The sequence below is a fragment of the Pelobates fuscus genome, chromosome 6 (assembly GCF_036172605.1).
Source record: "Pelobates fuscus isolate aPelFus1 chromosome 6, aPelFus1.pri, whole genome shotgun sequence".
NCBI lineage: Eukaryota > Metazoa > Chordata > Amphibia > Anura > Pelobatidae > Pelobates > Pelobates fuscus.
In genome coordinates this window covers 224,121,148-224,139,585 of record NC_086322.1, presented here as the reverse complement: position 1 = coordinate 224,139,585, position 18,438 = coordinate 224,121,148, and the positions used below count along the sequence as shown (strand labels likewise).

Here is an 18,438-nt window from a genome sequence, read left to right as displayed (position 1 = left end):
CAGTCAGTGAGTGAGTGTCAGTCAGTGAGTGAGTGAGTGTCAGTCAGTGAGTGAGTGAGTGTCAGTCAGTCAGTGAGTGAGTGTCAGTCAGTCAGTGAGTGAGTGTCAGTGAGTGAGTGAGTGAGTGTCAGTCAGTGAGTGAGTGAGTGAGTGTCAGTGAGTGAGTGAGTGAGTGTCAGTCAGTGAGTGAGTGAGTGTCAGTCAGTGAGTCAGTGAGTGTCAGTCAGTGAGTCAGTGAGTGTCAGTCAGTCAGTCAGTGAGTGTCAGTCAGTCAGTGAGTGAGTGTCAGTGAGTGAGTGTCAGTGAGTGAGTGTCAGTGAGTGAGTGTCAGTCAGTGAGTGTCAGTCAGTGAGTGTCAGTCAGTGAGTGTCAGTCAGTGAGTGTCAGTCAGTGAGTGTCAGTCAGTGAGTGTCAGTCAGTGAGTGTCAGTCAGTGAGTGTCAGTCAGTGAGTGTCAGTCAGTGAGTGTCAGTCAGTGAGTGTCAGTCAGTGAGTGTCAGTCAGTGAGTGTCAGTCAGTGAGTGTCAGTCAGTGAGTGTCAGTCAGTGAGTGTCAGTCAGTGAGTGTCAGTCAGTGAGTGTCAGTCAGTGAGTGTCAGTCAGTGAGTGTCAGTCAGTGAGTGTCAGTCAGTGAGTGTCAGTCAGTGAGTGTCAGTCAGTGAGTGTCAGTCAGTGAGTGTCAGTCAGTGAGTGTCAGTCAGTGAGTGTCAGTCAGTGAGTGTCAGTCAGTGAGTGTCAGTCAGTGAGTGTGTGTCAGTGAGTGAGTGTGTCAGTGAGTGAGTGAGTGTGTCAGTCAGTGAGTGAGTGTGTCAGTCAGTGAGTGAGTGAGTGTGTCAGTCAGTGAGTGAGTGAGTGTGTGAGTGTATATCAGGGGACCCTCCATGGATTCTTGCATCAGGGCCCTGTGATTCCTGGTTACGCCCCTCTACAGAGCCTTGTCCTAGGCATATGTTACAGTTAAACATTTATGAAGTAGTTCAAATAATTATTAAATAGATATCTGTGCCTTACAGCTGTGCCATAATTTCTATGACCTTTTTATAAATCTATCAGACAGGGTAAAATAGAATAGAAACGTGTTTTTTTTGATGCGCAGACAGATTAAAATAGGCACTGACTGTAGCGGCAGACAGCTCACAGAACACTAGGATTTCATATTACCCACTTTTTGCAAAATTGCTTAAAGCAATAAAGGTCATAATGCTTTAGGGTGTATAAGCAACTTGCCAGTTTCTCAATCTTGACTATTAAACAAACACAATAAAAGTTATAATGTTTGCTTTGTGATCATTTAGAGGAAAAAAACTAAACACCACAGCACAGCTTTATTTAATATTTGATATCTATGTCCTCCCAGCAAACACATGACCATCCTGTGAAAATAATACTGAAAGAAGTTCTGACTTGAGTTCAAAATATGACACCACTATAACCACATAGGGAAAAAAAAATACAAAAGCAAAACAAACAATTTTGCTGGATTCCAAATACACACACATACCAAGACATGGCCATGACTGTGTATCCCAATGAGCAAGTAACTCTTGAATTGATAAATATCTACTTACAAATTGCTCTGCTGGGGCGACGGCAAGACCTTTGAAGAGGTGTCATACTGCTCTGTTAATTAAAAAAGGAAAAGATACAAAGTTTACATTATACAAAAAGAAGCATATTCAGATTTTTTTTTAACGTAGATATTGAGCACTGTGCATCACGGACGTTCTTTACCTCGTTAAGGAAAACATACAAATGCGATCACACCAGAAGGTGATAGAATACACCATTGCAAACAAGACAAATTACGAGTTAGCTACGCATCATGGGGAAATCATTAAGTGAGCCAAGGTTAGGCATCGGAGTACTAGGTTTAAAGACCCAGACTTTTACACAGGTTTGCCTCTCTATATTTAAGATTGGACTTTGTGCGTATACCGTCCTTAAGCCAAAAAACATGAATAAATCGCCCTAATTATCCAGGTCTATTCTCCAATTGACTAATTTAACCATGTAATTATTAATAATTAAAAAAAAAAAAAAAAAAAATTATATATATATATATATATATATATATATATATATATATATATATATATATATATATATATATATATATATATATATATATATATATATATATAACAAATGGAAGCTTGGCACTCTCCTCCAAAAATAATTGATTATATCACATGTGCCTGGGTGCAAATTGCTGGCGTCAGATATATATACTCAGAAATGAAAAAAATCAAAATGCACTCACAGGTCTTCAAATTAGTGGACAAATTGGTGCTTTATTTGGTCATCAAAAAAGTGTACAAAAATCAATCGACGTTTCGACCCTGCCGGGTCTTTTTCAAGATCTTGAAAAAGACCCGGCAGGGTCGAAACGTCGATTGATTTTTGTACACTTTTTGTACACTTTTTTGATGACCAAATAAAGCACCAATTTGTCCACTAATTTGAAGACCTGTGAGTGCATTTTGATTTTCTTCATTTATGAGTATATATATATATATATATATATATATATATATATATATATATATATATATATATATATATATATATATATACACATACACATACACATACACACACACACCACTATTAATTCAATAGGCAGATCAATTTTTCTAATCCCGTAATAGGGGTCATGTCATGTTGTACAGAAATAAACATGTGCCATATTCTGACTGACCCTACCATAAAGGACCTCTAATCTCTATGCAGCCACAGGACATTTCTGTCTTGGGCAGCCAGATTTTGGTGGGGGTTACAATTCCAGCCGAATCTTCTCTTTGCAGCTGCCACCATTAATTTAGTCCTACTACTATAAAATAATTGCCAGGAAAGCAGCTAGAGAGATAGAGCTGACCATTCCCCTCCTGGTATGTTAGTCTCATGGTTTATTATACGATCTCTAGAAACCCACTGAAAGGCATCAGTTTACCTTATATACACACACAAGTACCACATCCACTGAGCCTTAAGTATTACAGCTACCGAAATCCTTTGGGGAGTCAAGTATTAATAAAACATCAGATTACATAATCAAGATACTGTTACAATATTTGTAATAATATAGACAGACACATTCACACACAGACACTTTATTGAGGGAATTCTAAACCAGTCCAAGGTTTCTTAAAGCGGCACTGTCATGCCGAATCCCGTTTTTTTTTTTTAACCCCCTCCTGCCTCCACTACATCCAATTGACCCCCTAGTCACCCCCAAATGCCCCCAAGCCCCCCACATTACCTATTTTTTATTCTTTATTTTCTGCCCCGATCTTTATTCAGGGCGCCGCCATCTTTGTGTGGGTAGTGAAGTCCCTGTGGGACACGTCATCTGCCCACACTAGATAGACTGTGAGATTCCCGCACATGCCCAGTGAAACACCTGGACATGCGAACGGGAATTTCATCTATTCATTCATTCATCAGACAGACGAATGAATGAATAGATAAAAATCAGATGAACAAACTAACACTGAGTATCAGTGTTCGTTAGTTCGTTCAGTTTATTACAAGGAGGGAGCTACCGGCGTGCAGCTCCCTCCTTGTAATATGTAACTATAGAAGCGGCAGGGAGCAGAGCTCCCCACCACTTCATAAGCACCCCAGGTCCCCCCTCACTCTATGGGGGGTCAATATGACCCCCATAATAGCACAAGAGAGATTAAAATCTCCCCAATGCCCCTACTTGCTATACCGCGAGTAGGGGCATGTCCACTAAACAGTGAGCAGCCTGTGGCTGCTCACTGTAAAAAAAAAAAAAAATGGTAATAAGGGGGGGGGGGGGGGACGACGACACACCTACTGTCCTCCCCCCTGAGCGGTGGGTGGGGGCCCTAATAAAACAATAAGGGGGGGGACCTACAGTCCTCCCCCTGGCCCCCACCCCTAGGCGGTGGGTGGGGGCCCTAAATAAAGATGGGGGGGGGGAGACCTACTGTCGTCCTCCCCCCCGGCCCCCACCCCTGAGTGGTATAGCGAGTAGGGGCATATTATTTACTAATACTAAGTAATCTATTAGTACATTTGGCTGAAAGACCAATTTAGGTCTTTCAGCCTTTTAGTAGATAGCTGCCTGATACTGTGGGAATTAGGGAGTTATCTACTAAGCGGCTGCAAGATGCAGCCGCGGCAATGAATAGGATCGGAGTTTCATTCATTAGAATGAAATTCCGATACGATCAAAGTACCGAATTGCATCCTAACACCAATGGAGAAACAGTGCTCATTCTGTTAGGATGCAATTCGGCAGTTTTGCCGGCGTTCTGTCTAGGTGACAGGACGTTCGGCAATACTGACAGGAAGCATTGTGGGAACAGGGAGGAAAGCTAGGGATCATTGGAAAATTGCTCTGACCAGCGGAAATGAAGCACACTTTGCTCCTCCGCTGGTCAAGCGGAGAAATCCTCCATAAGACAAAGAGTCCCTACTTTGTCTTATGATTTTAAAGAAAACTAAAGAAGACAGGAAGAAAAGAATAACAGATCCCGAGAGAGGGGGAGAAGAGGAAGAGATTGAGGAAAGGTAAGTTCGGCATGACAGTGCCGCTTTAAGCATACGTTTATTACTTACTCTGGTTCACAGATGGGATTTGCTGAATTTCCTGAGAAGAAGGAGGAAAAAAAATAATATTAAATTAGGATAGTGAAGTTAAACTATTGAAAGGAAGAAAAAAAAAAGTCAGAATTCAAAAATTATTTAAAAAACCAAAAGCTTGCGTATATTAAAACCTCTTTGCATATTTGGCAATGTATAAAACGTGCATTAACAAGGATAAACCCATGCAGTTTCACTGCTGCTAAATTCTCTACCACTTGGGAGTCAAATCACATAGTTTATGCTTCCTTAGCCACACTTCCCTTATCTCTTTAAAGGATCACTATAGGGTCAGGAACACAAACTTGTATTCTTGACCCTATGGTGCTAAACCCACCATTTAGGTGGCTTGCCCGCTCCCCCCCCCCCAAAAAGTTGAAAACTCACCTTATTTTCAGCGCCACACAGGTGCACTGGCGCTGGCTCCGCCTCCTTTGTGAAATCAGCAAAACGGGTGCTTTTTAGCCAATTGGCTAAATCAGCACGGGGCGGGGCCAAATGCAGTTTTGGCAAATGCATCTCTATGAGGAAAATTCAGCATCTTCATGCAGAGCGTGGGGATGCTGAACGGCAGGGATATTGTGCAGCCCTGAGCCAGGAAGCCACTCCAGTGGCCATCTGAGGAGTGGCCACATGGAGGTGTCCCTAGGGGCAATGTATACATTGCCTTTTCTCTGAAATGGCAGTATTTACATGAAAATGCCTGAAGGGAGCTATTATACTCACCAGAACTACATTATGCGGTAGTTGTTCTGGTGACTATAGTGTCCCTTTAACAATAAGAAAATATGTTTCAGTACACCTTCTGAAATGCGCCACTTATGCAACCAAAGCCCACATATACAATTAAGTGTTGGTGCTCATTCACAAACACAGATGCTGTGCACAAGGGATCGACATCTCAAAAGTGAACACTGAGCTGGTTCCAGCTATTCAAATGAAACAGGATCTATGGGGGAGGGGATGGATACATCAAGAATAGTGTGCAAAAACAGTACTAACCTTTGTGGGAAAAGAAAATTTGGATGGTTCAGCAGCACGAGGTGTATGGATGGCTGTTAATGGTGGAGGCCATGAATGGGTCATTTCCTACAATAAAGCAAGAAAATAAATCAATTAACACATCGAAAAAAAATAAAGTTGCAGATTGCAAACAAGCATTGACATAAAAAAAAGGACATTCGACATCATGCTAGTATGGGAAGAAAATCTCAATATATTTTGTTTGATCTGACCATTGCACAAAGTAGTGTATTTGTTGCCAAAGACTCATACAAATATAACTGAGGCATTTACTAAGGAGTAACTAGAACAGTGTGTGATTGCAACTAGGAAAAACATCAGGTAGAATTGAACAAATTAATAGGCGAGAGGAGGGCTTCAAGACTCAACCCAAATCTTATTAAAAATAACGGGCTTATGTGAAGAATATGGAGACAGCTTAACAACGGACATTGCTCTCACTCCTCTTATGGTTACAGAGGTATGTTTGTTTACATTTTCTGAAAATGTTAGTACTGGGGGCAATGACAATGGATATCTACTCTTATCACAGATGTATACAATTGTATTTGTTTTCTGTGTGGCATAAGCAATGTTGTGATGATGTATGTCAAATGTCCTTATGTAATCTTAAATAAAGAATTAAAAAATATACATATATATCTTGGGCTTATGTAAGCGTAAAATAAGATCATTTGTGTCTGGTGTTCTACCACACTTATTAGACTATGAAAATTATATACAAAAAACATGTTTGTGGTCTTCTAATTTGAAACCCCTATACAGTCAGGAAACAGCAGTTTTTATATCCTAGCCCTAGACCAGGGTTGCCCAACAGGTAGATCCCCAGATGTTGTAGAACTACAACTCCCATGATGCTTTGTCCTTCTAAAAGCATGCAAAGCATCATGGGAGTTGTAGTTCCATAACACCTGTTGGGCAGCCCCGCAGCCTAAACTAATCAGCCATTATTCAGAAATCACTTTCTAGCCTAGAAGTCAAAAAAGGCCCTAACAGCTATTCATTAAAGTAATTTTCATTTCCAACTCAAGTATCAGATAGCCTACAAACTAAATAAAATTAAACAAAATAAATAAATAAGAAACAGGCATCTCACCACTATCTGCAGATTACAGAATAATTAAATTGTAATACGACAGACAGACACACACACACACACACACACACCAAAAGTACTTAGTAATTATTGTCAAATTTAAAGGACATTCCATTTTTAGATACATCTATATAAGCGGGTTAGGCGTGAAAAATATGTAGAACAAACCTTCAAAATTTCTTCAACACATTGGGCTTCATTGGAGTAGGTCTGGAGGATAAGATAAAGATGTTATGTTTTCTTAACTGAAAAATATTGCATAGCTCAATCTAGAATGGAAGATTAGTTCTATAAAACCATGTACCATTTCAAATCAACTACATAACAGCAAGTAACAGTGCACCAAACATTCAGGAAACAGTTATTTGAAACATGTTAAGTTTTATTTTTACCTCCGAGTGAACAAATCTATGACTTTGCTTCTTGATGCAACTCATTTCACTCTGCTGCCACTAAAATATACTTAACATTCGTCCACTGGGGAAAATATACCCTTTTTCACACACTATAACATCAGTAGTGACATCTTTGTATGTCACAGTCCACAATGATGCAGGCAGGTTAAAAGCCAACCAACTAAATCTGCCAGTAGATATAATTTAATGAACATAGCCTTTCCTTTCTAATTACATTTTACTTCATTCACTCAGCTACATTAACATAACTGAGGTCTGGCTCACTAAACCGGACATGGTGATTATCATATATAGATTTTGACAGGACGTTTGGAAACAAATACAATTTCATGGACATATATTTTCCCTACTAATTATATTTTAACTTAACTTTACACAACGATATTGTAGTTACATTCGCATAACTAAACATGTCTTGAGTGATTTACTATAACATGACAGTGATGGTCATTGTATGTAGATTTTAGACTTTACAAATTAAAAGTCAGGACCTTTGGAATTAAGTGCTGGATCCTGTTGTGAACAGTGTCTACCCAGTCTTGGTAGCAGTTTGCACAAAGAGGGAAAATTATTTTTTTGCAGAGTATCTTTACTTTGACAGTAAGGTCAAAAGGTATCTGTAGGCCTCTTCGAACAACAAAGCAGATTATGATTCCAATCTCTGCCCTGTTTTTGTCAACTGATCTGAGATTAGCACAGAAACACTGCTACTTTGCTTACTGCACAGTTTTCCTGATAACTAATTTATGTTAACAAGATGGGGGAAAAAAAGAAAAAAAAAGTATCACAGAGCTCCTAAACGGTAGACGCCTAGATGTATCTAAAGGGTTACTCCAACCACCATGACCACAACAGCCTACTGTAGTGGTTATGATTGAAGGAGTACCACAGGGTCATTCCCTGGTAGCGGGCAAACCATTTTCCCTATGGTTTACCCGCTTACCTGGGTCCCCGCCAAGCAATGGATCCCCTTTGCAGCAAGTTTATGACACCTGGCTTCTGTAAAGCTGCATGTTGATTCTGCCGTTCTATTATTAGTTCGGAGTGCCAGAAGAACTCTCTCTTAGCCAATGAATGATTGCACAGAACTGACATTAGTCAGAACAAGATTCCGAAGAACAAGAGTATAGGGGATGATGTCCCTTTACACCTCTGGCAGCAAATTGGTTAAACCATGACCACTTCAAATCACTGAAGTGGTCACCATGCTTGGCGTAACACTTTCAAATTAGTCAAAATCCACATGTACCTTTGCTGGTTAAATACGTTCATATTACATTGTATTTGGATGCTGTAAGCCATTCAAAAAAGAACAAAAATTATATCGGAATTCAAAAACAGTAGTAAGCAGGTGATAAAGGAGTGCTACAATCACTCTAAAAACACACTAAATAGTGAAATAAATACAAAAGTGAGAGCACAAATAATTGCATAAATACCACACATATTTATGCTGGATGTGGGATCTGAAAAAATGCAAATACAAACCGACCATAGAGTACTATAGTAAATACAGTGATAGCCATTATACACTTGTAACTGGTTCAACTCACATGGTCCTGAGCCACTTAAAAAAAACTGGCTCAGACTAGTAGCTTGTAAATGAGGATGAAGTGGGTAGTAGTAGTAGTTGTAATGGGTCAAAGTTTTCTTTTTACCAGCTTCTTAATAGTGGATTATTATACACCACAAAGATTCCAGGATACAGGAAATAGGTGATAAAAAACACTAATTATTTTACCTAATAAATTTAAATAGCCTCACATAAAACTAGTAAGTCAGTGGACTTACTAGTTTTATGTGAGGCTATTTATTCTTATATCACTTTCCTCTCAGATATAATTAAGAAAATATGTAGGAAAGAAAGATTTAAACCATGATCAGTGTGAGGGGTCCCTGGGACCTAAAGGTGTTCAGGAATACCTCAAACATTAAAACCAAATATCGTATTTGGTCAAATGTGTACTATATAATTTTTTATGCATATATTAAAAACATAAAATCTATACATACCAATATATGCTTATGATACACATATTAATATTACACATATTTATTAAAATGTGACGTTTTAAAGATACACGGACACAAACGCACACATATTACTATTATCCTGCCTTGTGTTTACTTCCTCTGAATATATTTATTTTTTCTTCCACTGCTACTTTCATTATGGTTACTTTTACAGTGTAAATTTTTGCAGCCTGGTTAGTATTTTACTGTACATTGTTGTTTTTCCCCTCCCCCTGTCTTTGTTCTTACCCTGTCAGTCAGTACCTATTTTCATCAACCTGCTTACTTTATACCATACCTTTCCAGGAAATTTTCATTTACCACAATTCCCTTCAAATTTCCCCCTGCACACTCTTGTCTCAAACTCACCCATCATAAACTTCAAAATTGTAAGCTCATGAGGAATAAAGCTTCATACTTAGGGTTGTAATGGCTAGATATCACCTCAGCTCTTTTTGTATTGGTTTTTCTATACTAAATTGTCTATTTTTCCCCTAATGTACAATGCTGCGGAATATATCGGAACTTTATAAATACGAATAATAACTGCACTAAATAAACAAACAGTGATTCGTTATTTGTTAGACACAGCTATGCTTGATGCACAATGCTCCAGGGATGGGTTGAAATTAGGGCAGGATGATATATGTGTAAATGGTTAATGAAGCCAATTAACAGCCGATGTCCCATTATACACATACAGCAAGGTCTCTTGGGAAAAGCAGATAAGGAGGAGGGCTAAGAGGTACCAAGTAGAAAAGAAAAGCAATATCCAGTTCACTCAATGGCTGATTTGACATACACCAGTAGTTGACAATACTTTTAACTCGAGAACAAACAACCAAAAAACGTAACTCAAAACTTCTGGAGATTGAAAAACCTTCGTACCATACTAACAGATAAAAGACAGAATACCTTTAAATCTTTACATTTAAAAACACTTACGCACTCTACGTTTGTTTATAGCATGTCCCTCAACTGCCTTTCATAAAAGAGCGTTCTATAAAAGAGCTTCAATGGCCAGATCTCCGTTTAGACAGGGCCCTCTTTAGCTTTTGTATTGGTCTGTGTATATTGTACTGTCTTTGTTGCCCAACTGTACAACGCCGTACAATAGTAGGCACTTTATAAATGCCAGTTCACACTGCAAAGCAGAACTAACACAGGAAGTAGGGGATTAGTCTACCTTCATTTCAACTTTATACCATGCATATTGTATTTTCAATTCCATCCCAATATGGACAAAGATTAGGAGAACTGTCGTGGCCGGTGCTAAGACTGTTTTGCGAAATGTTAGGTGACCTACTAATAGCATATTATGCAATTAAAATGTAATTTAGAACAAAAACAATGCATCTTACCCGACTGATTTCTAAACACACATATTATAATTTCAAGATACATTTCTGTCAGTATCAATGCTGTAGATCTCTGTACTACACCCAGACATAACAAGATGGAGCTCTAGAAGAGGAAAATACGTATTTCAGACCAAAAATGGACAGTGCCTCCTAAATAAGGACACTTGAGATTTATGCATTTTTAAGTTTAAATATTAGAGTCATGGTGGGTAGATTTGTTTCTTCTGTATATTAAGATGGATGCTGGAGAGGCGGAGAAGGTATTTAGGGTTTAGTCAATTAAATAAACATGAAACTGAAACAACCCTTTACTGGTTAATAGGGTTGACTAAACACAAAACATATGAACACTTATAAGATCAATCTGCCAGGAGGAAGAACAGCCTACCTTTTCATCCTTAATACACAGAAAACGTGTTACAAGGCCACAAAAAGTTTGGCTGCATTGAAGGTTTCCAAGATCACGGTTTCCTCCATAACTTAAAAACGTAAGAAGTTTGGAACAATCAGATCTTTTATTCGAGCTAGTCACCTAGCCAAACACCTTGGTAGAAGGTTACACTAAGAACACAATAGTCACTCTGGGTGTGCTCCAGATATCTTATGTGGAAACCTGTGTAAGGACATCCATCATTGCAATGAACTTGGTCTTTATGGTAGACAATATATAAAATCCAAACATTTTCACGTTCTAGTTCTGCCACTGATAGCTCTTGGAGAAAAAGTATTTCTGCTCATTAATTAGCAAAGTAATTTATTTCTCACCTCACAGACAAGTTTCCTCAAGCCAATGAGTTAACTTTCTATAGACTAAAATCAGAACACATTTTACCACTACACAGCATGCAGGTTAACATTGTGTTATAGTTGCTCTACCAGGCAAGGTGAAAATGTAAGGCAACACTATATATGAAATATACACAAGACTGATAAAATTCTACGTAAGCTCGATAAGGTCTAAAATCAACAAAGAAGAGTTGTGCCATATTTGTGCCCAAACAGTCATTAAAACTTTTAACTTCAGCCAAAGCAAATCTGTGATAATGCTAAGAAAGCCTGAGACAAAGGACATTTGATATACATAGTCATTAAATTCACTTTCCTTCTGACCCTTGACTGAGACCTGAAACTCTGCTTCCTTGTTGCTTATCACCAAGTCAAATAAAGACACCATTGTTTACTGAATAATCATCTCATTTATAAACCGAAAACTAGAAGCATCGATCTGCAAGTCCGGATTTTAAGTTAGAATCTTATGAATGACAAACAGGAGATATATACAGCAATATTTATTCTCATATTGGTGGAAGCAATGTTCAGGATTGCTTGACTAAAGTGGAACTAGAAAATTAAACCGTGCTCTAAATGTTATACACAAACACCCTACACAGCAACATTCATTTCCAATTACAAAAGGTTGCAAAAAGGTCATACCACTGACCCTTTCTGTGATCACGTGATTGCTTTTAGAAATGCTACAGCATACAACCATGGATTAGCTATGTAAATCGGGACATCTCTTCCACCAGTGGCATTATAGGATCTGCACTCTTGCTGAGCAAGGTAGAAAACTGAGAAGGAGGAGAGAAATAAATAAATAAATAAAAATAGCCCTTGCATTTTATTAGTAAATAACCTCAAACTGCACTACCCTGTCAGTGCATCAATGAATGTCACTGCTACCTGGCCAGGGGCAAACACTGATGTGACATGCATTCCCCCTCTATTCAGAGGTACCAGATAAAAGTCAAACTTCATACATATGCCTGGTTAGCAAGGTACATGCAAACTCATTAGGACCAACATGTACATCACTTGCTGGTACCCAGGATTTGTGCATATGCAAAGCACGATCAGCAAGTTAAACATTTCTAGCTTTTAAAGGCAGTTCTATTTTAGCTACAGAAGAAGCAAACCCTCTATATATTGTAACGCACAAGAAGACGTAAAAGCTTAAGTTGGACTAGGTATGGTGCTGCGGGATATCAGTCCATAATTTAATCTAGATCTATAATTTAATCTCTTGCGACCTGTTTTTTGCTCTCCAGAAATCTAAAGGGTAATCCAGACGTGGACCCCTTGCTCATGGTGCCTAGAGATATCAGCTATGCCTCACTGATGATGCCTAACAAGGCTGAAACTATCGTCTGGGGTTGCTGTGTCTCTCGTGCAGAGGGAACTTGCTGGCATTTCGGATCTGGACTACCCGTATGGGTGGGACCAGTCTGATATGTTTCAGAGATGTTCCTTCTGTAATGGCACAAGATGAGCTAAAGCCAACTTGAGAACTGAGCGGGGACCCACCGAAGGGCAGGCTATTTCAGTTGCTGCCCGTTCTCAGTATTCTCTTGCGACCTGTTTTTTGCTCTCCATAATTTAATCTATACCCTAGTAGTAGAAGTAGATCGTAACAAGGTTCCCAAATACAATTCTTGGGTAGTTTCCAAGATTATATTTCAATTTTTAATGTCAGTCAATCTGCAAACTTCATATACAAACCGTGACAGTATAATGTACCATACTGAGAGAACAGTGACATCAAGCATGACACACCATAGAATAACTCTGTGTAGTTATTCAACGAGTGACTGGGGAAACCAGCATTTTCTAACGAATACAGGGCTCTTATAGGCAGTCCCTGACAAATCTTACTGTCATTCACAAAGAAAAACTACATATATTATGGCAATCTAGATGTGACTCTGGCAAAAGTGGCAGTTGCCCATCTAATACATCGACTGAAATCCAGCCCTTTTACCCAGAGACTGAATGGTAGCTGGTCGGGGAAGAAAAAGTCAATAAATATAGTAACCATACCAGTTCTTTAAATAGGTACACAACTTTTTTGAGATGTGACATACAAAACACAGTGTCTAATTCTGAGAAATACTAAATAAATTTACATACATGTGGTCAGTGAAATTTTACAGTTAAAGGAAAACCAAGCTTGCAAAAACAACAAACTCCCCCCTCCCCCAATTATGAGGCATAGGTCTAAACTGGAGCAATCAGGAAGAACACAGCATTCGTTTCATTGGTAGCTGTTCCTTCACCCTACAAGTGAGTCATCTACAGTTGCACAAGCACAAAGAAAATTTATACATGTAAACAATGGCCTCGATCTAGGGGCAACGAGTTCATGCTACTTTAGCTTCATCAGCTGGAAGCTCTGTAGTGTGAACAGATAAAAGAAAAGCCACTGGCCAGTCAAGACTGGAACAGATAATATGAACAGCCCGAACAGTAGCGTTTCTCTGACAAAAACACAATATTATCAGCTTAAGAAACAAACATTTAAATTGTCAATTCAGAACCTAAAATCAGTGGAGAGGAAAAGAGTAAGGCATAAAAACCAGAATGCTTCTTGTAATGGTTATGGTGCCAGGAGTGCCCTGATTCCTTCCCATTATAAGGACTCACACCATTTTAGAATGGTCTGAATTCTTAGCTGGGATCCATCAGGCACCATGTTCTGCTTTCATTACCAAAGTGGGAGAGCTGGAGGATCCCAAGCAAGAAGCTTCCTTTAGCTCTCCTGAGACAAGGGATGAGCTCATTGGTTAAGAGCAAACCGCTTTTCAGACTATAATATTAAAGGGACACAATAGTCACCAGAACAACTACAGCTTACTGCATTTGTTCTGGTGAGCAGAATCCTTCCCTTCAGGCTTTTTGCTGTAAACACTGTGTTCTCAGATAAAATTCAGTGTTTACATTACAGCCTAGGGATACCTCCACGGGCCACTCCTCAGATGGCTGCTAAAGGTGCTTCCTGGGGCAGTGCTGCAGAATAAGCAGCACTGACATGCAGTGTCTACATCCTCTTCATGCAGACACTGAACTTTCCTCAGAGATGCATTGATTCAATTCATCTCTACGAGGAGATGCTGATTGGCCAGGGCTTTGTTTGATGTGCTGGCTCTGCCCCTGATCTGCCTTCTTGACAGTCTAAGCCAATCCTATGTGAAAGCATGGTCATTGGCTCAGACCACCACCTCTGATGAGGTCAGCAGACAGGGGCAGGCCAGAGGCAGAGACAGCAGCTGCAGACTCTAATACAAGTATGATTTTACTATATTTAGGGAGGCAAGAGGGGGGGCCAGGAGTGCTAGATGGTGGTTTTAACACTATAGGGTCACAAATACAGGTGTGTTCCTGAACCTGTAGTGCTCCTTTAATATTCTGAATATCAAGATAGGCTATCTTGGTTTTAAATTGTATGCTTCTTTAATGCCAGTTTTCAAACCTAAACCAATTGGAAGATCAGATTTTGTGTTTTTTTGCTGTTTTTTTAATTAATAATTAAGAAGTATGTGTAACTACCAGAAGAAAGCAACTGTAACACATTTTAGAGTGTCTGTAAATGTGTCTCTTCTAGCATAAGAGTCTGTTAGTGTTTCAGTGTGTCTCTAAATTGTATCAGTGTGTGTGAATGTTAAAGTTCATCTCTGGGATAGGATGGTCTCTGTTACAGAGGTTTTACAGTTGAACCCTTATTAAAAAGAAAACAAAAAGGTAAGACAGAAAATGGCACTTATTTTTTTGCACAGGGAGCCTGGAGACGTGGGTATATTTCAATAATAAGGGAAAAGACGACTGGTCATCCAAAAGTAAACACACTACCATACTTTGATTCCTTTCTAAGGTGTCAATCAAACCTTATATACATTAAAGAACAGTCTCTTATGGGTTTTACCAGTGTGAAGTGTTCAATGGAGGCAAGAGAAACACACTTACCTTTGCTTGATGTGTGAGGTATAGGTGACACTATGTTCCCTAGTTGTTTACATACCCAAGCACCTAGCTCGATTTTACCATAATTTCCTCCATGCACAAGATCAAAGCCTGGCACAGGAAATCTTGAGATACTTGAAGTTTGCATCATTTGCCAAACTGTGCCAGATACACCTTGCATTTGATAGAAATAATAAGCACAACTAATAGGTAGAATTTTTTGATGGCTATAAGAATAGTCGAAAAAAGTAACAGAACCTGTTTAAATAGAGCAAGCACACAGTAACCGGTAAAAGAACAAAGCAGCACGCACACCAGTTTATTTCATGATTGTTCTACAGTAAATATGTGCACATATTTCTGCAAGTACATGTTTTCAACCTCAAATGCCCCCTGTGGGATACTCTTAAACCTCTGCAGATAATTGCTCGTAACAACTGATGTTTGAAACCATCTTTCCATCATACTCAGGAGCAGACACACACACACACACACACACACACACACACACACAAAACAGAAGCAGGTATAGAATAAGACAAATTGAGGGGGATCAGAGGTAGCTCTATACAGCTACAACAGAATCAACAACAATGGCCTAGAATACCACACTAAACAGCTACTAGTCGCAACATGAGGTTGACGTGATCCAGTGGCAGTGCATTCAAACAGCAATACCATTCACATCTTAAAGGGGACATGTCACTGGCAAGAATCTCGATTATTAGTTTTCCCTTAGAAATTAAAGTTTGAACAAGTATGCAATTGAGGTGCGAAAAATTAAATTTAAATGAATAAACATGTCTTTGTAAGTTAAACGTGATTTTCATTGCTTTATTTAATAGTGTGATTTTTAAAGAAGTGATGGCTCCTCTTTAAGAGGTAAAACCAGCAATCACGTATTTGAAGATCTGTTGATTTGACTCGCAACAGCCAAAGTGGAAAATTACCTTTTTTGGGGGTTGCGTCAATCATCCAAAAGGTATTTATTTACATTTCCATAAAAAATGCAAAGCCTTCACAGAGGGTAGAGTATTTTTTTTCCATTCACATTCACATGTATTTGTGAGCATTTCTATTAAGTGTTAAAGTGAATGTGCGGCCAACTGGAACTGTAAAAAAAGGCTCTTCCAACATAAACATCCTTGGTATTTTTTGTATTTTGACATCAAGTAAGACTTTCCCCATAACAAATTCTATATTCTGCAAAGCAGTTTAAAGTAAAGCACAAACAAAAAATAAAGAATATGATAGCAAGTAGACGTGGTTTCTTAGAACCATCACTCAGACACGACAGGGCATTTACAGGCTAAGATTTAGGGTATAACCCAATTTTGGTCCAATGAAGTATGGCTGAAGACTGCTATAATCAATGGTCATTAAATTACTAGTATGATAAATAGCAATATTATGCATTTGTCTAGTTGAATAAAGAACCGCTTTAGTAGCGTCCTGATGAAAATGAAAGAGATAATGAATATGCGCAAACAATACTAACTCAGTTTAACTTCAAACTTCTACAAGAACTTAAAGGGAGTGTAAGATGCCCAAATATTAAGTTTTAAATCTACTATCTGAAAAACAAAAACAATAAAATGAATGGACACTAAAGTCCTGCAATCTAAAACACTACAGCTTAGTAGACACAGTAAGGTTTTGATTGCAGGGCTAAACATACACTTGCTGTCTTCATGACAGCCATAAAAGGGGTGCTTCCGCAGCATTGACAGAGTTTGACTGACGTCTGCTTTTGAATGTCATCAAATGCTGATCATAGGAAAACACTGGATTCAATGCTTCCCTACGAGAAACTTACTGCATATGTGCTTCCTGACCCAAATGTTTCTCTATGAAAAGCATTGGACTGGATGAGAAGACAAGGAAGCAAAGCCTACAGGACAATGTCACAGGAGGCGGAGTAGGTGGCACAGAGTTTGGCACTGAAAAAAAATTAAAAAAATAAATAAAAAGGAACCCTCTCCCTCCCTCCCCCCTTTTTTTTTAAACTTAATTTCGAGGGCACTGGGTAATGTGTTAAAGAAACACTGTAGCACCGAATGCCTTATACTATAGTGTTTCTTTAACCCCTTACTGTTTCAGAGATGTTGCATTTTAGCTGACAGCATCATGGTGAATTGTCAACGTAGGACTCCCCAAAAAGGTTTGCCTTGATGTGGCAGGTATGCTTACACTTTAATGGCCAATGGAACGGTACCAAAAACAGCCTGTTAAATGTTCATAGAAGATTGGTTTAGTGCAAAGGCAACTTTTTTCGGTTTTGTTCTATGTATTGGGACTGATGAATACTATATCCAATGCCATCAAAGAATAGTGGCAGTTTGATCTCCATTTTGTGTTTGTTTGTAGCGCATATAGTCCTTCCTGAATCACACAAAATGTTGTTTGCAATGCAAAGTTTGTCACCTTATTTGCAAAACAAACAACTCTTCCTGTGGGAACTGCAAGGAAAAAAATAAATAAAAACAATTTAGAGGACAGTTCAGAAACTTTGGTTTTTTCTTTTTTTTTTCTTTTAGGGACAATACAAGCACAGCTGATGTTCCCACATACGTAATGTACAAGGAAGACCTGTCCAAATGTCACTGCAGCTATATGCCTGCTCTTCTGGTATCAGACATCAGAGGAAGAAGCTGCATTTATTACTCTGCATGTACAAAATATCTGCACGTGCACCACCTGCCCTGACTGACTGAACTTAAGCTGAGAGGTCAGCAGCTCAGGTAAATAACGTGCACAAGCCCTGGACATGAGTTTATGGCACAAGATAAGAATTAGACACTCCTGATTAGCAGGGCCTCTCTTTCTGGACTGAACTCAAGGCTTCTGCAGCTGGTGGATTTAACTATTAAATAGAAATTTGTATTTGCTTTTTGTGTATTTATTACATAATCTGTATAACACAAATAAGAAAAATGAGTCACTTCAGTCCCGGAGCATCCTTTCATGATTTTTGAAAGGTAAACTCCCTGCAATGTCACACAACAGTCAAAACACCCACAAAAACGTATACTGTACTCTAAAAGTTGGTGAGAATTTTTTGGAAAAACTAAATCGACACTTATTTGTTGCATTTAACGACAGACTTAAAGCATATCAAAGTTAGCTTTGAGAAGCGGATTAAAAACATTAAATTGTAGAACATGGGGTAGGGGAGAATAGATGACA

The 18,438-nt window shown here is 38.8% G+C and overlaps 1 protein-coding gene across 3 annotated transcripts in view; it reads right to left on the bottom strand.

The window, feature by feature from the left end:
- AFF1 (ALF transcription elongation factor 1) overlaps nucleotides 1-18,438 on the bottom strand; it is a 165,521-nt gene that overhangs the window by 49,403 nt on the left and 97,680 nt on the right. For all 3 annotated transcript variants that reach the window (XM_063458780.1, XM_063458781.1, XM_063458782.1), the window contains 4 exons: nucleotides 6,897-6,938; nucleotides 5,612-5,698; nucleotides 4,586-4,616; nucleotides 1,567-1,618 (listed from right to left, as the gene is read on the bottom strand). In XM_063458780.1, coding sequence (XP_063314850.1) covers nucleotides 1,567-1,618; nucleotides 4,586-4,616; nucleotides 5,612-5,698; nucleotides 6,897-6,938 — 212 coding nt within the window. The remainder of the gene's footprint in view (nucleotides 1-1,566; nucleotides 1,619-4,585; nucleotides 4,617-5,611; nucleotides 5,699-6,896; nucleotides 6,939-18,438) is intronic.